The 23,772-nt window shown below is 34.2% G+C and overlaps 4 protein-coding genes across 8 annotated transcripts; 1 reads left to right on the plus strand and 3 right to left on the minus strand.

The window, feature by feature from the left end:
* The first annotated feature begins 226 nt into the window (after positions 1–226).
* LOC101209208 (auxin response factor 9) lies at positions 227–6,962 on the plus strand. Its single transcript, XM_011656390.2, has 15 exons — positions 227–589; positions 758–875; positions 959–1,074; positions 1,333–1,428; positions 1,774–1,830; positions 1,916–2,068; positions 2,165–2,249; positions 2,428–2,518; positions 4,530–4,694; positions 4,768–4,881; positions 4,979–5,051; positions 5,141–5,285; positions 5,426–6,030; positions 6,141–6,328; positions 6,420–6,962. Exons 2-15 carry the CDS (start codon positions 824–826, stop codon positions 6,553–6,555), a joined length of 2,076 nt encoding a protein of 691 aa, XP_011654692.1. The 5' UTR covers positions 227–589; positions 758–823; the 3' UTR covers positions 6,556–6,962.
* Positions 6,963–7,118: 156 nt separating this feature from the next.
* LOC101207251 (probable E3 ubiquitin-protein ligase RHA4A) lies at positions 7,119–9,208 on the minus strand. The gene is made up of 3 exons (XM_004143813.3): positions 8,823–9,208; positions 8,638–8,726; positions 7,119–7,657 (listed from the first exon to the last, which is right to left on the minus strand). Exons 1-3 carry the CDS (start codon positions 9,057–9,059, stop codon positions 7,393–7,395), a joined length of 591 nt encoding a protein of 196 aa, XP_004143861.1. The 5' UTR covers positions 9,060–9,208; the 3' UTR covers positions 7,119–7,392.
* Positions 9,209–12,335: 3,127 nt separating this feature from the next.
* On the minus strand, positions 12,336–21,457 carry LOC101209453. 5 transcript variants are annotated; one of them, XM_011656394.2, is made up of 13 exons: positions 21,156–21,457; positions 20,601–20,835; positions 20,404–20,460; positions 20,137–20,211; positions 19,689–19,786; positions 18,989–19,232; positions 18,735–18,832; positions 18,088–18,223; positions 17,881–17,991; positions 17,549–17,782; positions 17,385–17,446; positions 17,038–17,265; positions 12,336–12,762 (listed from the first exon to the last, which is right to left on the minus strand). In XM_011656394.2, exons 1-12 carry the CDS (start codon positions 21,261–21,263, stop codon positions 17,092–17,094), a joined length of 1,632 nt encoding a protein of 543 aa, XP_011654696.1. In that variant the 5' UTR covers positions 21,264–21,457; the 3' UTR covers positions 12,336–12,762; positions 17,038–17,091. The 5 variants fall into 5 exon arrangements, with proteins under 5 accessions (XP_011654696.1, XP_011654695.1, XP_011654694.1 ...); XM_011656393.2 differs by having other exon boundaries at positions 17,881–17,988; positions 20,404–20,463; XM_011656392.2 differs by having other exon boundaries at positions 20,404–20,463.
* Positions 12,372–14,775, minus strand: LOC101207012 (30S ribosomal protein S6 alpha, chloroplastic). Its single transcript, XM_031885367.1, has 3 exons — positions 14,383–14,775; positions 12,544–12,762; positions 12,372–12,458 (listed from the first exon to the last, which is right to left on the minus strand). Exons 1-3 carry the CDS (start codon positions 14,773–14,775, stop codon positions 12,372–12,374), a joined length of 699 nt encoding a protein of 232 aa, XP_031741227.1.
* Positions 21,458–23,772: the final 2,315 nt, after the last annotated feature.

Below are 23,772 nucleotides of genomic sequence, written 5' to 3' on the forward strand. Positions count from 1 at the left end.
AAAAAAAAGAAGAAAGAAGTATTATCCAGGTCAGCGTTGTAATGATATATGGTCATAACCCCGAAATGGAATATCTGTACCTAAAAATAAAATAAAATAAATAAAAAAGAAAAAAAAAGTCTATAAAATATTCTGCTTGGTTAAGTTGAGCCAACCATGTTGCCTGCTATGAAGCAGACAACGAAAGGGACGTTACTTAACGGTAACGTTGCTAACACCTCATGTCTTCCGTTACCCAAACAACACGCATGCCGATGCCGTACTATTTCCTCCGTTATCTAACCTCCTTTAGTTTCCTTCTTTCTCCGTCTTTCTTTCTTCCTTTCCTCACTCCTTTTCGTTTCTCACGCCGTCCATTTAATCATCTTCTCCGCTTACAAATCTAACCCTGGTTGAGTTTACAGCCTACTGAAGCTTCACAGTTCGGGCTGCTACAGAACTAGTTCCCGTATAATAGGACGCGCGCCAAGCCGTTTCACGATTCTTTTTCTTTTCTTTTCTTGTGACGGCGTTTTTCCCCCCTGACCAGCGACAAAGAGGATCGGCTCTTGATTTTGTTAACGGTGTGCGGTCACGAAAGGAGTTTAAGGTTTGTGTTGATGGTTTAATTTCGTTATTGATGTTGTTTGAGCTTTGACTGTGTGTTGTGGAATGGGAGATTTTGTGTTTATGTGTATTAGTTTGTGGAGGAAGGAATTGGAGTGAGTTTTTTCGGTGGTTTTGTACCTCATGGTTGGTTTTGATCGTGTGTGTTCAGGGGCGTTCGGGGATTTGTTTTGAGTTGCATTGATTTTTGGTTGTTGTTTTACTTTGGAGCTTGACGATGACTTATAATGGAGGAGATTCGTATAGGCAGTCTTGTGTTTCGGCCCAAGGTAAATTGTCTTAATCTTGGATTTTGTTTGTTTGTTTATGTCCTTGTTTTGCTCTGTGTTTAAGATTAGTGGTTTGTTGATAGGTTGTGGAAGAGATGATCTGTATATGGAGCTATGGAGGGCTTGTGCAGGTCCACTGGTTGATATACCTCGCGTTGATGAGAGAGTCTTCTATTTCCCTCAGGGCCATATGGAACAAGTCTGTCTAATGTTTTATTCTTCTTCGTCTTTTTTTTTTCTTTCTGTTTGGTGCTTTTCGTTTCAGATCGGTTCTTGTTTTGTGTTTATTTACTTGGAATTTGTTTCTGAAAAGCGTGATTCATGAGGAACATTGAAGTTGGCGTGTTTGTTGTTTTATGGGCGTTGAATATTGTAGTCTGTCGTTCTTCAGTTTCTGAATCATTATTTTGTGTATGTGGCTTTGAATTGGGATTATGACATTTCTTATGGATTGTAGTTAGAGGCATCGACGAATCTGGAGCTGAATAAGAGAATTCCTCTGTTTAATCTTGACTCGAAGATTCTATGTCGTGTAATTCATATTGAGCCGCTGGTACTACTCTTTCTCATCTTAAGATGCTCCGTTATTATGTGGACTTCATTTTAAGTTTGGTATTGATGAAATTATTTTTTATCTAAATAAGATGGGTATTGAGATTAGGGAATCTAGGTAGAAGAGTACCTTGCATCCTTCTTACTTTGTTCTTCTCATTCTTTGTCCCTTTTCCAATATATCAAATCTTCAAATATTCTACATGAACTGTTCATCTTGTTGTACCCTTTTAGATTTCAAGTATTGGTATTGCCGTATTGGTTTGTTTCCTCTTTTAGGCTAGTCATTTACGAAATTTTCAGTTATTGGTGAATAAAGTATTGAATTTTTAGTTATTGCTTGTAGGCGGATCATGAATCGGACGAGGTTTATGCGCAAATAACTTTGATGCCAGAATCAAATGTAAGAACCAGAGAATTTGGTCCTTCAAATTTCAAAGTGTTTTTTCTGCTTAACAATCGGCTTCATTTTTCGTGTATATCTGCAGCAAAATGAGCCTAAAAGTATGGATCCATGTCCTCCCGAACCACCTAGACCAGTTGTTCATTCGTTCTGCAAGGTTTTAACTGCTTCTGATACTAGCACTCATGGTGGGTTTTCTGTCCTCCGAAAACATGCCACCGAGTGCCTACCACCTTTGGTGAGACTAGTTCTTAATTCCTCCTATAAAATTTTTGCTCTCTCCCTCGTTCTCCAAGCTTTCAACTTCTTAATCTCTGTTCTGAATTTTTTTCAGGACATGACTCTGGCTACCCCAACTCAGGATCTGGTAGCCAAGGATCTTCATGGATATGAGTGGAGATTCAAGCATATTTTCAGAGGTAATGCTTTATCTTTTCTTCTATAGATATTATACAAGAGATTTATTATTGGTCTACGTAATTTGCTTCATCATATGTTAATAACTTAATGAGTTAAGGGATCCTCTTTTATAAGCAGCACGAGAGTTTGTTTATCCAGTTTGCTTTGCGGATAAAAGTTTCTTTATTAAATGACCAGGACAGCCACGAAGGCACCTGCTGACAACTGGGTGGAGTACATTTGTTACTTCCAAGAGATTATCTGCTGGGGATTCCTTTGTATTCTTGAGGTATCAATATTATCCTTCATCTCTTCCTCTGTCCATTGCATTTTATGCGCAAGAATCGAACTATGATAACTTTCTGGGCTGAGGTTTTTAGGACATCAATCAAATACATAACTTTAAGGCACGTGAACAGAGAGAAAGAGACGGAAAGAGATAGGGTACACCATGCAGTGATATGTGGAAAACCGAAGGGCTTAGCCCCACTGAAAAATAAAACTAAAGGGCCTAGTCTTGCACAAATATGCCATATGAAGCTACGGGGTTTAGATTCATTGGCTGCTCAACATACTCAAAATGCCCCAAGTGTTCTTAAGTTCCTAGCCTGCATGCTTACTGCAAATTACCTTAAAGGTTAATAACGTATGCTAATGATTGCAGTTTTCTCCTCCTAACACTGCTTGAAAAACTTCAAAAACAATCCAAGAGAATACCTCCAATATTTCACGAAGAACGCACTAATAGTTGATATCGTAGCTATGACCAGGAAATATGACTTGAGAAAGAAAATGATAATATTTTTTTAATGATCTCTAAGAAAATTAGAATGCAAGTACTTGTTTTTATACTCTTTAATGATATAGAAATAGGATTTGATTTAGTCCCAAACTTTCATGTTTGAGTCTAGACCTTTGATTTTTATATCAAGGAGTAAATGTTGAATAAAACTCTAATTTTCAATTTATGGCTTAGAAGTCACACGTACATTTTCAATATCTCTTAAATTTTACAAATCTTTTAAACATTAAATTGAATATTATATCTAATAGGATGGTAATCTTTCAATTTGTGTCCAAAGATTCATGAATTTTAAGAAATGTCAAATAGGTCAAGGTTCTAAGACAAGAATTGAAAACTAAAATATTTATCAAACAAAATCAAAATTTTAGGCACCTATTAGATACCTATTAAAGTCTATTAGATACCTATTAAAGTTTAGATACTTTTTAGACACAAAATTGAAAGCTTAGAGAGCTATTAGACATTTTTTCAAGTTTATGGATCTATTTGGCTAAACTAAAAATATAGGACTAGAGTAGTAATTTAGAAAAACAAAGACGTTATTCTTGGACCACATATTTTTGTGGTCTCACAAATTATTGTTTGTTTGAATGAAGATTCTCCCAGACCTCTATGCACGAGCAAACAATTCTGCTGTAGAATATTCATCGAGTATTGCTCATTAGCAGTGATATGTAAGGATACTCCCCAATATTGACATGAAACGAAATGAAAGCAATTACAATCGCTCCCCAGCCTATTAGGGCCGGTAATCTTTCCTCACTCTACAGACTTCTCTCCCAAGGAAATCACTGCGACTGCCCCTCTAGGTCACATATTCTCTTATTTATATAACAGACACAACATTCTCTCACTGTTCCCCAATCCCACACACATAACTGTAAATGATACAACCTTCATCCATTAGTTTAAACTTTTGGGTGTATCTGTGATCAATGTTATTTCCTTAATTAATATCGATTTCCATTTTGTTGGGTCAAATTACCTTCACCAATCAACTTAACTTTTGGGCCAATCACCAACTAACTTCAAGTCTTTGCAATGACTCTCTTCCCCTCCTATGTTGATGTTTTATCAGGGCATAACATGATATTTTCTTTCTAGCCAGATCCTCTTCCACCTAAAGAAGAATAACAGCGAGCAGTATTTGTTGTAATTATGAGAATGCAGCTCAATGATAATTTTCTTGACTATTATTCTAGAGCCCTCAGCCAGCTGCCCTCAAGTGTGGAAGAGAGTCGTATAAAACTTATAGACGATGGAACATTCAAATGTTGCAAACGTTTATGAAAATATCGATTGCCAACTTAAGCTAGTTAGAAACATAACTTAATATTGGAATTACATAATTAGTTAACAAGTTATGAAGTGCTTGGGGCTAACTGCCTTTTTTATTAGGCCTTTAAAACATAATGTATCAACATGTGAACTATAATCTGTACTAAAGTTCCGTTCTTGTACAAGCTTTAATTCATCTTGAGAGTTGCTTTAATAGGGGAGACAATGGAGAGTTGCGTGTTGGGGTAAGGCGTCGTGCTCGACAGCAAAGCAGCATGCCACCATCTGTGATATCGAGTCAGAGCATGCACCTAGGGGTGCTCGCAACTGCATCTCATGCTGTTACTACTCAAACCCGCTTTGTAGTCTATTATAAACCTAGGTACTCAGGATTTTAATTCTGAAGTCAACTATGTTTTCACTGAAGTGGACTGAAGTTTTTCTCCTGAAATCAGGACTTGTCAGTTCATAATAAGCCTCAATAAATACTTGGAAGCTGTCAACAACAAGTTTTCTGTTGGCATGAGATTTAACATGAGTTTTGAGGGAGAGGATTCTCCAGAGAGAAGGTAGTGAAGTGAATAATAAAATTACTGGAATATTATTTTGAGTTTTATTTCTTGACCTTTTTTTCCTTGTTTTTTTTTTAATTTTTTGACTAATTAGGTTTTCAGGAACTATAATTGGAGCTGTAGATATTTCACCTCATTGGCCTAATTCAAGCTGGAGATCACTAAGAGTGAGTTGCTCTTAAACTCAAGTCTCACCAGAAATGTCACTGTTCTAAATCTCTTTTGAATTATTTACTTAATTTAATTCTGTTTCCAGGTACAATGGGATGAACAAACATCTATTCTAAGACCTGACAGGGTATCACCTTGGGATATAGAACCACTCACGTCTTCAGCAGTCACAGGTCTATCTCAACCCATTTCAAAAAATAAAAGGCCTCGACAACCAACTCCAGCTCATGGTGTGACGGTTTTCTTTCAGCTCTTTGTTGTTTTTTATCTTGTTTCATTTCCTTATGTACATATGTGCAAGTCACTGGATCAGTCAGTACCATTTGTTTTCCACCACCTATTTTATTTTTGGTTTCTGATTGAACTGCAGATGGTGCTGATTTGACTAAGCCAACACATTGGGATTCTGGATTGGCACAGTCACATGATGGTAAGCAATGCAGTAATGCAGCTGAAGGCAGAAAAGGTGAAAATAATGAATCGTGTCACCATAGAGAGACAGATACTATCAGCAACAGTTCATGTGTATCAAGAACACAGACTGATACCTGGCTATCTCCTACTCAATCGAATAGTTATAAACACCCAGTAAATGACATGGCGCAGGATTCCAAAACTGTCCCTAGCAGTGGTTGGACCTTTCTATTAGGAACTCCAACCTCTCACTTGGTTAAGTTAAGTGATGATCAAATACTTGACCCCATTGAAAGTGGGAAGAAAGGTGAAACGGTAGCTAGTTGTAGATTGTTTGGTATTGATCTCAATCATTTGGCTGCTGAGAAAGCATCTTCTCAACCAAGCAGTGGGTCTAGCGACACAGATGGGCGCATCAGTACCTTATCCGTGGCTCAGTCCGATCCAAAATCTGACAACTTAGAAGTCTCTATAGAAAGAAAATCAGAACTATCACAAGCATCTCTGAAGGAGATTCAATGCAATCAAAGTAGCTCAGCTAACACTAGAAGCCGCACCAAGGTGCAGAAGTTAAACTCATTCCCTCAATTTAGCTGTAAAGAATTTTGTATTCATGAACTAAGTAGAGAATTCATTTTTCTCTTTTCTTTGGTGTCCAATTGTGCCAAAAGGTTCTCATGCATGGAATGGCCGTGGGTAGGGCAGTGGACTTAACCATATTAGAAGGCTATGACCAACTAATAGATGAACTTGAGAAGATGTTTGATGTCAGGGGACAGCTGTGTGCTCGAGATAAGTGGGAGATTGTATATACCGACGATGAAGGGGATATGATGCTTGTTGGAGATGATCCATGGGAGTGAGTACCATCATATACTACAAGTACAATCGGCACGATTCCTTTTCTACACCTTGTTTCCACTAATTACTTTGTTTTCCAACTTTTGCAGAGAATTCCGTAACATGGTCAGGAGAATTTTTATATGCTCTAAGGAGCAAGTGAAAAATATGAGCTCAGGAAGCAAGCAGCTGACATCAATAGAAGTTGAAGGAGATGTAGTAACCCCAGTCTCCCCTGCAGTTTGAGATAGGAACTTTGTTTTTGTTATTTAAACTCCACTTCAGATGTCTTTCCTTCCCTTGTTTGTTTGTTTGTTTCGTTAGAGCTTGTTTGGTCTTGGGTCGATAATAAAGTATGGAATTGAAAGAGTGGCAAATGAAAGGCTGTTTATGTGACTGCACATTTTTTAGAGCCAATTAGTAGTCAAACTAGATTTTAATAACATGAGAGTCTCAATAGGAGCCAAAGGATTGGACTGTATGCTTGGTGTAATAATGCATTATATCATTTGGATTTGGTTTCTAGGAATGGGATGTGAGTTTGTGTGAGCCTTTCTTTCCTGATCAATGTAAATATGTCTTTTCTGGACTTTGATCATTTATTCAATTAGGCAGAAGACTGGAAGCATCATTTGATGCACGAGTTTCAAGAATTTGAACGAGTTCTAATGCTAATCTTCTTCCATTCAGTTTACTTGTGTTCTGAACTTGCTTGCATGAGATTGTTACACCAATTGCACCACACAAATAAAACCTTTTTATTTCATACATTTAGCATTTCATATCCAGTGGTTAATGCAATGAAGAAGGGAAGGGAACCAAGAAAGTGTTTGAGTTGATTTTCAATTGGTTTCTCTACAATTGATCTTTACCAGGGACTATTCTTACTGTCTGAAGATCATAATGCCTGGCAAGCTGTCTCAACTACAATGGGAGGTTGCAAAAAGCTTGTTAATATATACGTATATGTTTGTATATGAATATGGAGGACAACTTATCCTCCTTCCATTTAAATATGTGATTGGATAATTGCATTTAGCATTTACTCTGACTTGATCCTTCCTGTTGTCGCAGGTGCGAATGTTAGAGCGAATACGATCGTATCTCTGCAGTGTGGTCTGAAGTCAGCGGAAGCTCTGATGAGCCAGGCAGTGGCAGTGGTGGGGTTGGTGGGACGACGGCCGGATCAGAGCATTGTGTTGTCGGGATGACTGAGCATCTACAGAGAGGACAAGTTGAGTTGGAAATGAGCCAGTGATTCATACAGTCAATATGGAACACATGTTTGCATGATGGGACTTGCAACAATTCTTCTTTTATCTCGAATTCTCCAAGGCAGACGCAACACCTGTTAATTGGATAAGAAACTTAATTGCTTTTTCTCTTTGTTTCAATGTTCATTACTAACCCCACAAATCCTAGGGACAGTCTAAGGTTGACTTCAAATCTCAATCTCTCTCTTCCACAACTAAGAAATTGAGTTACAATGTAAATTACTTTATCAAACTATTTATTAAAGTAATACAAGAATAAAGAATGAATCGTTATAAATAAGATTGAAACATATATAATTACTAGAGGAAAAAAGGGGAAAATATTAAACATGCCAATTCATCTTCAATATCAATTTTGTCGGTCTAAGGTTCTACAAACAACACATTTAAAGAAAAGAAAAGAAAAGAAATAATAATAAAAATAAAAGTAACTTTTGGAACCAAAAATTTTAAAAAGTCACTTTTGCGAAATTAAAAGAGCGGATGTTATAAGAGATTCCAATCCTCCAAATGGAAAAGGTAATCTAAAAAAATCAACAAAACTGAAAAAGGATCAGTTTCACTTTTATCTTTATATTGTTTGTTATGTGTGCTCTCCCCCTATTTAAATCACTAAATCTCCCATCCCTATCCCTTCACTGTTTCTTTCTTTGAGTAAATAAAACATTAATTATCATTTAAAAGTAGATGATCATTCTACTTTGACAATTAATGAACTCAATTAAAATGAAAACAAAAAGTCTTTGTGTTTGATGCAAATGTAACACGTGAATATCTATTTTAGTGAGGTTATATTATCTATCCGGACGTATGTTGGTGCACCTATCGATTTAGGTTGCAAATCCTTTAAGGAAGGAGGAAAAAGGAGAGCGAAAAACTCTTCAATTCATGTAATCTATATCGGTTTGTGCATGTGGACAGTACAGGGATCAATTGGGAAATTTTGCAAATTCAGAAAAACCGATTTAGAGGGACGACTGTTCAAAAGCATTTTTTTTTCCTTTCAAAAGAAGCTAAAAAACCCAACAGCCAATCAGAAAATGATGATACTTACAAAGAATCTCTAATCTTCAGTTCTTCATTGAATTGGATCTTGGGAAGTTTGTCGATGAGATTATCAGCCTTCAAATCCACTTGACAAGCCTGAACAATTAATTAAGAACAATGATAAGAACAGAAAAAAAAAATGACAAAACAGAAATCAATAAAAAGAAAAATGAACAGGAAAATTTAGCTTACAGTGGTAACATAGAGAGTGAGAGTATTATTGGAAGAAGTTGGAAGAATTGGAGGAGATGAAGAAGAAGAAGAAGAAGACAGAGAGGAAGCTCTTCTCTTGAGATAAAACAAATAGAAAAGAAGGAAGAGAATAATGGAGAAGAGGATTGGAATGGAGAATATGAATGCTTGATAGAGCTTAAGTTGAAGTGCTTGTGGGTAAAGATGAGGAGGTGAAGGACTTTGAGGCAAACCCATCAAAATGAAATTCAAAATTTATAAACTTAACCCCAAAAACTCAATCTAAATTTGAACAAAGAAAAAAAAAATCTTCTTTAGCTTTGGTTATAGAGAGGGATGTTTCAATTTAAGGTCAGAAAAGGAGAAGAGGATTTTGTTAAAATAATGTCACTTTGTCAACAAAACACAAAGCTAATTAATACCATTTTGAGGGTTTCTTTTTTATAATATTTATAAATAATACAAAATGGTATTTATTCTCTTTTTTTTTCCTTTCTTTTCCAAGTGATGGGACATAGGCACAACCCTCCACTGAAAGCCATGTTTTTTCACCAACACCTTCCATAACCATAACCATCCACCAATCTTCTCCTTCGTTCAACTTTCAATCGAACAAATTGAATAGTAAAATGCATCCAAATATTAAAATACATTTTAAACTTTAAGAATGGAATTGTAACTATCAATATATTTTATTAGTGGCTTATACCTTGGACTCTGCCCTCGTCTATTTTTTAAGAAACAAAAGTAAAATAATGATGGTTCCTTCAAATATAAAGTTGTTTGGTTAGTAGGTGAAATGGGTTCTAACCAATTGTTAGAGGAAAAAGAAAAAGAAATGTCATAATTGAGAGGAAATGGGGGGTTTTGGGGTTTGGTTGAAATTGAAGGGATATGAATTGTGAACATGTTACTAAAGTACTTAATTTTAATACATACATTAAGATTGTCTATGAATTTGTCCCATCAGCAATAGTGTTTTAATTTCATTCTTTGTGGAGTTGCCTCACCAATGCATGTGATATTATTTAAGAAAATACCACTTTTTCCATGTTCTTGTCTTCCTTTTTTTCTCCTCTATGATGAAAAGCTTGGGATTTTTTTTGGGAGTAAATAATATAAAATATCTTAATAATTTGACATGGTGCAAAAGTTGATTATACGAAGTAATGTTGTAAAAGATGTGAAAGATATCATGTTAAAACGAAACGATAACAAATAAACGTTTTATTAAAAATTTGATTGATTTTTTAAAAACAGCTTTAAACCTGAAAGTTTTCAGAATTTAAAGATATAGTCAAAGTATTTCTCGTAGTTCAAATATATTTGTATGATTTATTATTATTATTTTTTTGTTTTCAAAGAGAAATGGTTAGGACAAATTAGATATGACTTGGTGGTAGTGTTGATGTACAAGTGATGATGATGTGGTTTGAAACTTTAGCAATGGGGTCATTTATATAATATCTTAACAGTTTGGTAATCTTCTACGAGAAAGTAGAATTGTAAATATTCCCCACTTTATATGAAGCACGTGCTCTCAATTCTAACCTGGTTAGAAGTTCAATTCCTCGTCTTTTGTTATAAACTTTTCAAAAACTATTTCTCTATTTTCTAGAAATTGTTTTTAAAGTTCAAGAATTAAAACTTCAAACTTTAGAGAGAGAAAAAGAAGTCATATTCGATAATGAATCACTTTGTAAGTAGGTGATAGTTTACAAAATAATAATAATAATAATAAGTCAACAGTAGTAAGTAGTCATAAGAATAATTTTAATCTAATGGTATTTTTTTTTAAAGAATCTAGAGGTCAATTTAAATAAGCACAGAGTATTAACTTGAACTCCGTTTCTAAAACTCAGAAGTTCAATCTAGCATAGTCGTTCGTCTCGTAATTCAATGAATAATACCTATTACCTTTTATGATATATATTTCATTTTATCATATAATTTGGTATTTCCCAACTAAAAAAACTATAAATGTGATTGGTTTAACTTTTCAAATATTTAGTTTTTAAAAATTTGTCAAAATAACTTTACAATAATAAAAGTCATTATTGTGTAGTTCTTTAAAAAATTCACTAAAACGAAAATCTTTGATAGAGATCTTAAGGAACCATCCTTCCATAATTGACTGAACCCAAATAATAATGAAAAAGATAAAGCAAAGAATATGTTGGAAGCATTATCATAGACTGATTTTCTTTTCTTTTCTTTTTTTCTTCCTTTTGAAAGGAATCATAAAGTGATATTTACGGTTTGAAGCTCTCATCATTACAATAAAAACATATGATGTGACATCAAAGTTCTCTTAAAACTTGCTTTAATTGCAATTCTTTATTTTCTAAGCTACAAATTACGAGTACCCATTTGGTAAAAGGTTTGACAATGGAAATTTAAAAACAAAAGATTCAATCAAAAATTTGTATTTTGTTTTTCAAATTTATAAATTAAATTCTGATTTTTTTAAAAAAATTGAATATGTTCAAGACTATATACTTATAAATCATAAAATTTAGTCGTATCCACTAAATAATCACAAAATTTCAAATCAAAGTTTAAACTATAGTCTAATAATCAACCTAAATTTCTTTGTTCCTTCTGATTCCTTCCACTTCGATCCTCTTTTACATTTTACCTTAATTCCTCTTCTTTGTCTATCATCTCATCTTCAATTACTGTCTTTTTCCACCTCTCCACCATCAAATCCGAGTTTTCTTCATGGATTTGTGTATTTTGATTTTTTGATAGGAATGGTTCTGTGTTACGGAACAAGGGCGTGAAGGCAAGCAAGAAGACTGATTTGCATGAAAGAGGAAAGAGAGAGCGAGACCTAGAGCAAGAAGCCTAATTCGAGCTCACGAGTTCCATTTTGAAAATTTTATCCATATGACATTAAAAAATGTTTTTCATTTCCATCTAAATATGAAATTAAAAATAGTTCGAAAAACCTCAACAAAATTTTGAGTAATCCCTCCACTTGACCTTAAAATCTAAAACTCAAAAATACAAATGTAGCATTTTAAAACATAAGAATCCATACAAAAACTATGCTATCGAAGTTTAGAGATCAACAGATCAAAAGATGTTTTATTCCAAAATAAATGAGCTTATTCCTTTCACAATCACGAATTTGTAACTAACAATCACAACAGTTAACAGTAAGATTAACTTTTACCATTCATTGGATCAAAACTAAAAAATAATTAAAAAGAACCAAAAGAATAAACAATAAATTTAGAGACAACCCCTAAACTTCTACCTAGTACTCCATGCTCACAATTTTCTTTGTATTTCTTTTGAATCCAAAAGCACTTTCAGCGGAGGGTGTTGCTTGATCGATAGAACACGACAGTCATTGGTGGATCATTTCTTTTTTTAAAAAAAAAAATTGTTCTCAAGTCACTAAGTGGATTTTCCAGCTATGAAAGATCAACATCTAATCTATATTTCCTTTTTCTTTTTCCTTTTTTTTTTCCAACTTGAAATAGTACTTCCATTGGAAGGCTGTGATGGAAAGAACAGCAATCAGATGGTTATGGATAAAGCCTAAATGGCCCATAGAGTTGTCACAATAGCAGCACTCATTTTGAAAAGGAAAAGCACAAACTGGCAACTACAAATCTTTTTCCATTGCTTTGAATAAAATTTGTCCAAATGATGATGTGAAACACCAAGATATTTAAAGGGTAAAGCATACTTAGAATTTTCGTTTCCTTACCTTGAAACTCATTGATCGAACAACATCGTCGTCTGCTTGAAGTGTTGCCTCGAGAACTGCCATTGATTCGGGTTTTGTGAAGTAGGTGAAAAGGAGATTGATGCCATCCAAGTAAGTGTTGGTTTCACCAGCTTTGTTTTTCTTCTTGATGCTATATGCTAGTGGAATGAGCCCTTTGTTGAATACTTCAACATACATTGCACCCCCAGCAACAAGCAACTGCAAAATAGGCCATTCTTGTCAAACACTATGTTTAAAGAAAAACAATACTAACTTGATTGTCCCTTTACCAAAGAATCACTTGCTTATTTAAGCTAAATTACGTCTTAATAGATGAAAGAAAAAGACATGCTTCAGTCAAGAGAGAAATCATTCAATCAACTAAGATCATCGGTTGATGCTTACATCATATAAATCCACAGTTCGTAACTTCACTCCACAACCAGAAGTTTACTTAATCAAGGACGGGGAGAATTTCTGACAATAATGAGATAAATATTACTGTGTTTTTATCGTGACAATGCACACACGCACAAGGGGGAAAAAATCTTGGTATTGCATTCAATGTTTTCATGATAAGGAGTGCATGCTTGTAAGGAATATAAAATGCAAACAGTTCCTGTAGGAAATAAATTGCCCATTTAGGCAACTTTTCCTCCAAAAATGCAAGTAACTTTCCTGCCTTTCTTGAATGTTCTCTCATAAAAATTCTCAATGCTGCCACTTGCCTCTTTACAACAAAGCAATCAGCTAGTGCGCCTCTACATCAAAGTGTTGCTTAACACTACAATATTTTTCAAGCACCAAAAGTTGGTTCATGGATTAAATGTGTAACATGAGATCAAAAGACTAGGTGTTTAGGATGTTGACTTGTTTATTCCAGACTATAAGTTTGCTGTTCTTACGAACGATGTAAAGTTATATTACATGAATCTATATTTTATATTAAATATCGTATTTAAGAAATAAATAAATAAATAGTCTAAACTCACCAACTAATTACAAGTTACACAAACTCAAGTTTACAAAAACCGATTCCTTTCCGTAATACAAACATAGGTTATACAAAATCCAACCTTTGTTAGGGTTCATAAACTCACGTTTATTGATAGTTAAATATCCCTAAAGTTCAATGAAAAAACTCTTTCATCAAAGAAATAAAAGAATCCATTCATCCCTACATATTAGATGAACATGAAGTTACATCTCAAAACCAATTGGCAACAAGAGAAGTAATGCATACCTCTCCATCTTTTGGTCCACCCATTCTTGGGTCAGATCTTTTTTTCCCCAATACTTGATTGAACTCCCAATACCATATTAGATAAACATAGAGTTTTATATAAAAATCAATTAGCAACTAGAGGAGTGGCTCATGTGTTGCTCTATCTCTTCAACGTGAAATTCTCACCACTAGTGTCTCCATGGGACTTAGAAGGCTGACACAACAAAAGGTTCCCTCTTCTTGGGAACCATACACTCAAACAGAGCAAACTACTCATATATTAGAAATTTTCAACTGCATTTCCATAAAAGCTACTGGTTTTCATTAACTACGCCCTAAGTTTTCATGAGCTATCCATGACTTGAATAATGTGATCGGATTCAGGCAATGACAATCTCCGACCTCATTACTTCTTATGTGGCTTATCAGAAAGGCCGCAAGGAGTATATGATCTTAAGCCCAATTTAAACAGAGCAGCAAACTGAATTCTCTCAGATATGAAACTAGTCTAAACAAATTTCCGTTTTCCTTTGGTCTTTCGTCAGAAACCAGAGAGAACTACAGAAGAGGGGAAAGACAACAACACAGTAGCAACATTTCAGAGATGATACTACCTCTTCGTATTTCTCGGTGAAAGCGAGTCTCTCGTCTTCAGACATGTCAGGCCTCAAAACCACCATACTCTCGTACTTTCGAAGTCCAGGAGGGCACTGAGGCTCCTCCTTTTCTTCGAGGGCAGTGGCAAATCCTGTTCCTGGAGGGGCAGGCGGTTCATCCTGACTTCCGAGCCCACCTTCGAAGAACGAACCTGAAAATTCAAGAGTTTGCGCTTTTACGGACAATCCGAGACCCAAAGCAGGGCCGATTCCGTAGGGAGAAAAGAGGGGTTTGGAGAGTTTGAGGGCAAAGGGGAAAGAAATTTGATTCGTGAATGGGGTAAGGAAAGGGGATTTGGAGGAGAGAGGAGAAGTTGAAGAAGTAGCGGTGAGAGTGGAAGTGAAGGCCATGTTATTTCGAACGAGTTCTGCTATTGGGGCAGACTCGAAATTCAGTGGCAACAAGGAGATAGCATAGTGGAATCGTTGAAATGAAGTAGATATGGATAAGAGGGTATACACCTTGGTGCAGGATAATAGAGCATTCAAGAGGGATGGAAACACCACATTGATTTTTGGTAAAAGTGTAAAAAACCCACCCACAGAGTTATTTTTTTAATCTAGTAAAATCACATTAACTGAACCCTTGTTTTTCATCGAGTCAATTATGTTAACAAAATCCACACGTTCTTGTCGATTCTAACTACGGGTTAGAATTTATGTCCTAAACAATTTAAATCGATAATTTATTAATCAAATTGTTATTAATATTATGAGTGAATTGAATATTGTAACCTTCAACTAAGGTTTCACATCAATTTAATGAGATTTAAAGTGTATAAAAAGACATAAATTTAGATCAAATTCAAGTATATAGTCTAAACGGTCCATAATATATGAATAAAATTGGACACTTTATTTTAGTAAAACTATGAATGCATCATGCTTTATAGTTAGTATAAATGATGTAATCCTGAATCGTTCATGTAAATACATGAAAACAAAAACATCATATACAAAGAGTTTATATAAAACTGAAACCATGAAATAATCATTCTTTTGCTACAACATCATCTCCTTTTTAAGACCAGATATTTCTTTTCATTGATGACCTAACCTAATCATTAACTCCTACGCACACGAGATTGTTCTTAGATTTACATATGTAAGGGAAGACTGGATGGATAGTTGGAGACGTATGATGCAAGAAGAAATTCACTCATGCCTTTATAAGAATTAGTAGATAAATTGTTCTAACTCAATCCAAGTCTTGAACAAGAAGTCTCACCTTCTCGTTGGTTCAAGAGGGATTTAGTTTGTAAATTGGACTTTAAACTAATTGGTCGGAGAGAAATTTGGTTTAAATTAGGTTTATGCATGTTAACTTCTAATAGGATTAGATGCAATTAGAGTAATTTTAATCTCAATTCGTCTAACATTTTCTATTCGAAGTTATCTCGATTGAGTTAGATTTGTAAGAATGTTAATTCTTGTGTGATAATTTTAGTCTCAATTCGAACAGAATCTACTCATAATCTAACAGGCACCTACTCTTAAGCCACCTGAATCTAGATCCTTTAGATATTGCATTATGAGGGATTCTTTTTTGAAAAATTCTGAGAGGGATTATGTATGTTTGGTATTCGAATGTTTGGTGGTTTCTAGTTTTATTTACCTAAGCTTCAAAATAAAATATGGAGTCTGTGGGTCCCGCTGTTCACATACAATATCATCAATGGTGACTTATCGAATTTGGTACTCACCTACCCCAGGCAATTGTCCCACCTCTCCTAATTTTCAGATGCCATTATGCTCAAATGGAGTAATGTGACAATGAGTAGAAGTGGTAGTCATCCCACTAAAGATGACTATCCTAGTTCAGCTAAAAGATAACTCGATCCAACATTTTCCTTTTTTCGACCTAACCTACCTAAGTATCACAAATTGTTGTGCATAACACCATACCGATGTATCCTCCCTCAATTTAGCTTGACAACTCAACTAAGACGCTCAACCAAGATTTGATGTGGATTTGTGATCAAATTCCCACTTCAACAAGTTTAGGTTTAAACTTTTAAATGTATTTGCTTAGTTTAACTTTTGAAATATCTAATAAATTGTTTTAACTCTAACGACTTTTGACTTAGGCTAAATGTGTCAAACTCTATAAAATTCTAATTTATCCAATCTCAACTTAAATCCAAATAAACTTATAATTCAATCGGTATTATATAAATCAGATCAATTAACTATGTAAGAAGAGAGTTTTTTCGTCTTTTAAGTTCAAGTTCAAACATGTAAAGGTAAGCGATTAAAATCTTTAACCTTATAGTTGAAGATATATGTTAAACTATATTTAAGTTGGAAAAAAAATAATTTTTCATTTCAACCTAAATATTTAGAATTTATAGCACAAAATCATTATTAAAGTTTTTTCTAATCCAAAATCTATACCTAAACAAACTTGAGAGATCAATCTTTTTTGTTTATAGTTATACCTATGAATAGAAGAAATATATGGGCATGTCGGACTAGAGACCTAAAAATGCATTTGCGTGCTGAAATCACTTGGTACTTAATATACGGAGAATGCATCACTAATGTGATAAAATATTATTAAAAAAAAAAAAAGTAATTTTCATATAAGGCGAGAACGAATGTAGTTTTTCTGACCTGTGTCGTAGCCTGTAGGCGCTGCGTCGCATATTTAAATATGAATTGGCAAGCTCAAATTCCAAGATCAAAACTTGGGAATGCATGCATTTCTCTTTCGTATGTAATCTCTTCGCAGATTTTCCCTTCGTCGTCGTTGACAAGGCTACAAGCAGTAGAGTCACTTCTCCTAGGAATTGAATTTCTGAGAGAAATACTTTCGGCCTCCACATGGTCTGACCGAAGAAGCTAAGCAAACATTTTGGAAAGGAATAAAACCAGAGCCAAGACATGAGAAACTTACTAAAGATCTTATATGGCAATCATCTAACGTACATTCGATGTACACGAAAGAGAAATTTAACCACCTTGCTGGACTGTCCGAATTCACCATCTTCTGTCAATGTTTCGGCATTACCAGTGAATGTTGCTGCAGGATCAAGGTATACACAAATCCGTGATTAGGCTCGACAATGTCATAGTAAAATTACAAAATTTAGACTTAAACTGAACTGCATTTGCACGAGATCACATTGAGTTAGAGCAATGGATTGGCTGTTTTCTGTATTCTTAATTGATTCCCTCGTGTTCTGTCCTTCACTTGGTTTTTGATGAGATTGGTAATCTTTAGGAAGATGCAATGCCTCCGCAAGGGAAGGTTTAGGGTTACGTGACGAAACAGATACGCTAATATTTTCATCTGTATGACCGGAAGAAAGGTTCACTCTACCCCTTGGTCTTTGAAGAATGGACAATATTTGATGGGCTTCATGATATAAAACAAAAAAATATTTAGTTAAAAGGGAACCAAGCAAAAACCAGTAATGAGTTCAGACAGAATTCATAAAGTAAGCATTCGCAAACCATCCCGTAAAGACTTTTGCGTAGTCTCCCTGCCCGATCCATTTTCATCTCCACCAGAAATGCAAAAACTTGCGTCCTTTCTAATATCACATTTTCTGTCGCCGAGCTCTACTGAATTTGACCAAAGGTTGCATAGCAAGCCAGAAAGATTATTAGATAGATATACAAACATTGGTTTAGAAACTATGTGTTACATAAGCATTGGACCTTTGACACTTTCGCATGCCTCGCCAATCTCCACCAAGTATTTTGGTAGCTCAAGTTTCTCCCCCACCCTCACATTTTTAGATAAACTTAAGTGTTTACGGCTTAATATGTTTCTATCTTCATTCAGTAAAGTAACCTGAAATAATTGTAAGAGTTAGTCTCATAAAAAAGATAACAAGAAACCCTTGCAACTCATCAGATTTATTTTTATAAAAAAACTGTAGATCGGGTTTAGGGTATCCTATCCTAAATTTTCCACCTTTCTTGTACATCGGCTATACAATCTAAATTTGCATTCATAGTAATCGAACAACTGTAGAACTTTATAATGAACAGCATGCCCCAGAAGTGATCAATTAATTGATAGCAGCTGAAATTTTGGGTACACTACCTATTGTTAGAGTAAGACATCAGTACTTCTGATGTTCTTTTTTAACAATCTACGTTGTACCTTTAGGCAAGTATCCATTTGTATCCATCGGATCAAAATTTCTGTTTGGCTTATGTAAACAGTTCAATTGAAACATGAAACTCATATTGTGTACTAAAACTTAGATTCGAGGGGGAAGGGAGTGACCCAATAGTAATGTCGTACAACTGAAAAACAGAAAGCAGTTAATATGGTGTTCAATGCAAAGTAAATTAACCTGCATTTGGTGAGAACCAGATGAGGAAATTTTGATGATCCCATTATGATATTTCTTGGACTTCTGAGTTATCTGACTAGTGTACAAAACATTCCATTCTGCACTAAAACACTAAACATGTCTAAGTAGAAGCACAACGAGAGAAATACAGACTTCATGATACTTTATGGCCGAATGAGCAAAAAGATGAACGATGCTGAAATTTCATCTACAATCATTATGTGACAGAAATTAATGTAGCAAAAACAGCTGACCTTTTCCAGTTGATATTTCATTTTCACTGAAACAGCTTTTCTGTCCATGGAGTACGCTTGCTCCCCCTTCTTTAGAACTAGTACCTTCATTTAAGGGAATTTTAGAAGGCTTATGGTCCTTTTCACATTCTCCAATTTCTACTAAATGAGCATCAAAGGCTATTGATTCTCCAGATTTTACTGTTTCGTGCTTCTTAATAAATCTGCTGTCCAATAGTTTCCTGTTTTCATCAAAGAGCATGACCTGCAGAAAGAAAGACCGAGAGAGGTACGGCAGAAACTTTACTTTTCAATTGAATATTTTCTAAGGGTAAGAAACTGCTTTGAGAAACGTATGGACTGCAGGGGCATACAAAAGAATAAGGGAGTCCGACTAAGTGTGTAGAAGGATTCCAGTCTAAAAGAACAAAACTAAAATCATAACTACAAAAGGTAGAGACGGATTCCCACAAAGACACATTAAACACGACCACCTCCCAAACCTCACTGATATCTTGACTTCCCGTCGAATATTACTGTTCCTCTCAAACTCTTGGCCTACCTTTCAATTGATTATTGATCAACAGTTCATCGTGATGACATATACCCCCACAAAAAGCTCTAATATATAAAAGTCACAAATTTAATAGTTAACAAATAACCAAGAAGTATGGTAGGCCTAATAAACCAGATAATTTAAGCAAACAACCGAGAAGTTAACCTGACTCCCGAGGGATCCACAAATAGAAAGTTTTAAGAAACCGTCGTGGAACTTCTTAGCTTTCTGAGTAATATTTGTGGTGTAAAGGACCTGCCACTCTACAAATATCATAAGATTAATCATGTGAGGATAGGGACGGGATAAAATAAATTGGTTAGATAACAAATTTGACTCTTTGAGGAATGTAAATATGCTTTAAAAAACATATTAGGGGCAGTAGTTGATTTTATTAACTGTTGTTAATTAATTTATTTTGTCAGACGTACATAATGAACTGACGTATCCAACATACAGGGTACTTTCACATATTTCAATTACAATGTTTTCTCGAGACAGCAGGACTCATATTAATCGCCATTACGCTCTACTTCTATGGCATATTTTCCTCCTTCGCTAATTAAAAAGATCGTGACGATTTAACAAACCAGGAAAAAAATCGTGGACTAACCTGTCTCTTCTGTCTTTCTAGTGTCTAGACTAGTTTGTGGCGATCCGTAGCACTTCAATCTTCTCTTCTTAAATTCTGGGGTGTAAAGGGAATGACAATGTTACAACCGAATCTAAAGTACATTGGTACAAGCATGATGAGAATAAATGGTAATCACCAGTAAGATTACATCTACAGCCCAAGTTATGATTCGAACTGCTTTAAACAAGCAATTGGAAGAACGATATAATAACAGAAATGGTGCATTAGCCAAATAATGGAAGTTACCTCTGATTATTTGTTGTGAAGGGCTGAAACTCGGCCGAGTTTTATTCTTCTCTGCACCTGCTTTGTTTTTGAAGTAACAAACAAGAGAATAATACATCATAATCCAATCAGTAAGAGAATTGAACTTAATCCCCTGCTCATTAATGATGGAAATTTCAAAAAAAAAAAAACGAAGGAAGAAAAACTAGGCTAATTACCAGAGCAAACTGAGTTATTTAGGATACTTTTCCCTCGGACCACACCAGAATTTTCAGATATCTTATCATCACCTTCTTGGAAATTCAGACCAGACTCCGGCTTCTGATCTCCTAGTGGAGTGTCAATGTCAACTAGAAAACTGTTGAATATAAGCGTTTCGCCAGAGCAAATTACTTCATCTTGCTTTAACATTCTACATTCGAGGAGCTTCTCGCACTCATCATAGAGCATTGTCTGTGAGTCAATCTAGCCATTAGAACAAATCCACTAGGCTAACAATTAAAATGAGAAACATAAATTTGGAAGAATCAACCAAATCAGCACAATGTTATCCCAAATCAAAATCAAAACCACACAAACCAACTATCGAATCACATCTCAACAATTCTAAAGCTCTAAATCCAATTCTAGGATTCATCGCCACTAATGCTAGTTAATGCCATACTTTCCTGTCCAAAATCGCCGAAATTCGACACGTTCTTCTGCAGAATTACATATCTACAAGTCCAATAAAAAGATGTGTAGTGAAGTAAAAGCGTGAATGAAATAGAAACCTTGTTGCTGGAACGGTGGATGTCTAAGAAACCATCGTGATAAACTTTGCGCTTCTGCTTAAGGTGCTTCGTATAGGTCACCTTCCATCGATTCGTTATTTCTCCCATTGCCTGTGCTTCTTCTTCTCTCTCAACCTCCTCACAGATCAAATCAGATCAAACTCACTGAGATCGTCTCTTGCAATTGCAGCGAATAGAGTTGAATTTCGTCGAGGAATTCCTTGTGGCGGGAAATTATCCGTCCGACGAAAATGACCTCCCCGCCCGCCCGCTGATTTCAAGTAAAAAAAAATCGAAACCTCCTTTTTTTTTAATCTAAAAAATTTATATCTCACAATAATAATTCGGTAAATTTAAATTAAAGTTATTTCTTGATATAACTAAATAAATCAAAATATAAATATATAACTAAAATAAATTGTAATAGATCAAAATATAAATATATAACTAAAATAAATTGTAATAGATCAAAAATATAAGTATATAACTAAAATAAATTGTAATAGATTAAGATAGATAGACTATTATATATGTCTATTTGTATTATCATATGTTAGTAATTTATCTCAATTGTGATATTTTCTTGTATGTGTAAAAAAAAATATAACTTTTTGTTCTTTTAAATGTTTGTTTTTTATTATGAACAACAAAGGATACACTTTAACACTCTTGAGCAAATTTCATTCAACAAATATTATGAAAACACAACAGTTTGATTAATGTTAAGTCATAAATTGAACTTTTAAGTGAAGAGAGATTGCAACGTTTTAAAATTCCAACTAAGTATAACAAAATATGTTCTAATAAAGCTAACAAAAAATGTGAAAAAATACAATTATACTTTTAACTTTAAGAGTTATATCATATATGGGACACCCAATAATATTACATGGGATTTTTTATGCATACAAAAATAACCCAAAACTAATCAACAATATATTCATCTAAAAAAGTTAGAAATATATAATTATTTTGATCATTCATAATGTAGTACTCTTTCTTCTAATATGTGATTGGAGTGCACATGTGATTTCATTTATTAATAGAGAGTTATGATAGAAAGCCTAATCACTCAGGCTTGGTTGATTTTTACTTCACCAAAATTAATTATGGGTTTATCACAATCGTTTTCAATAGTATTGGATTATTTAAGTTTTGTACTTTTTTTAGCAAGCTCATAAGCTGGGGTTTCAACGGCTATCTATTGCATTATTTGATATCTTAAATTATATTTCTAATAGATCATCCACGATAGATAACGATTATGTTATTTGATAATTTTGTGATTCACTATCAAATTAATCCCTTTTATATATATATATTAAATTAATGACATGTGTGTTCATGCAGAATTGTAATTTTGCGGTTTCTTCGAAAACCTCGATGCAGAATCATAGGTTCCTCAATAATCAGTTACATCCGATCTTTTCATAATTCATCATTCAACAATTAATGACACGTAGTTCTTAATTAGTTGAGAGTTACAATTTTATAAACATGGCTTATCTAAATAAATTAATAAGACCGAGATTATCGATAATGATCAATACAAATCTAATGAGATAACACATAGGGAGGCAGCCTAAGTCAACAAAATATAGATGAGAGATAAAGTTGGTAAGATAGTGATAGTTTGCACAGTCCCAACAAAGACTTGTATGGTTACAACATTAATGTATAAAGAATTTAAAGAGCTATTCATGAATTGATGGGTTAAGAATATAACTTCCATCATATTTTACGCAACAACACCTAAAATGCAATTTTTTTCTTGGGTCTAGTTTATGTATCTCTCTTAATAAAGACGACAACATACAACTCAAAGAATCTAATTACAATCAAAGTCATAGCCCCCTCTGAGGATATAAACAACAATGGAAGGAAAATATTTATCTCCAAAACTTAAAAAACGAAGGTCACTAGAAGAAGAAGAAGACGCCAAAGTTGTTTGATCATGAAAATGTTGTTCTCAAACCTTTGATTCCTCCACATAATATTAAGAGTTCAAATTCAACTATTGATAATTTAGGGTTAGTTAATACAAGAATTTTCTTTTGTCTCAAACAGAGTATAGGTATGAAGGTTAATCAATTTTATTTTTAATTTAAAATTTTGTATATATATGATATGGAAGTGTTCTTTGAGGTTTTTAAAAGATGAAAAATAATTCAACCAATGGTGACACCTACTGCCCTTTTTGAGACCCCTTTGAAATCTAGCTAACTTCAAAACAAATTAAACCATTCCTAAAGACTTTTGTTTTGCAAAGATATTTTACCCTAAAACACACAAAGTTCAACCATTTTGTTTCCTGATAAAACAGTAGCAGTTTTCAAATTTTCTTTAAGAGTGACAAACTATCCACAAGCAACCCCCAAATCCATACACTAACTTCCGTGATAACTTGTGGATAAATAAGTAAAAAGTCATAATCTATACACTATAACTCTATGAGAATCTTTAGAAAAGATATGATAAATCTTAGGTTTGATGTAATATATATTTCTCGTGTTAGGTAAAATTGTGATAAAGACATAAACATGAATGAATTAAGAAATTTGCACTATAAAAAATTACATTATTTTAATTGCCATTTTAATTTCTAGAAATTTGTTAT

Source organism: Cucumis sativus, chromosome 5 (genome assembly GCF_000004075.3).
Source record: "Cucumis sativus cultivar 9930 chromosome 5, Cucumber_9930_V3, whole genome shotgun sequence".
Taxonomy (NCBI): Eukaryota; Viridiplantae; Streptophyta; class Magnoliopsida; order Cucurbitales; family Cucurbitaceae; genus Cucumis; species Cucumis sativus.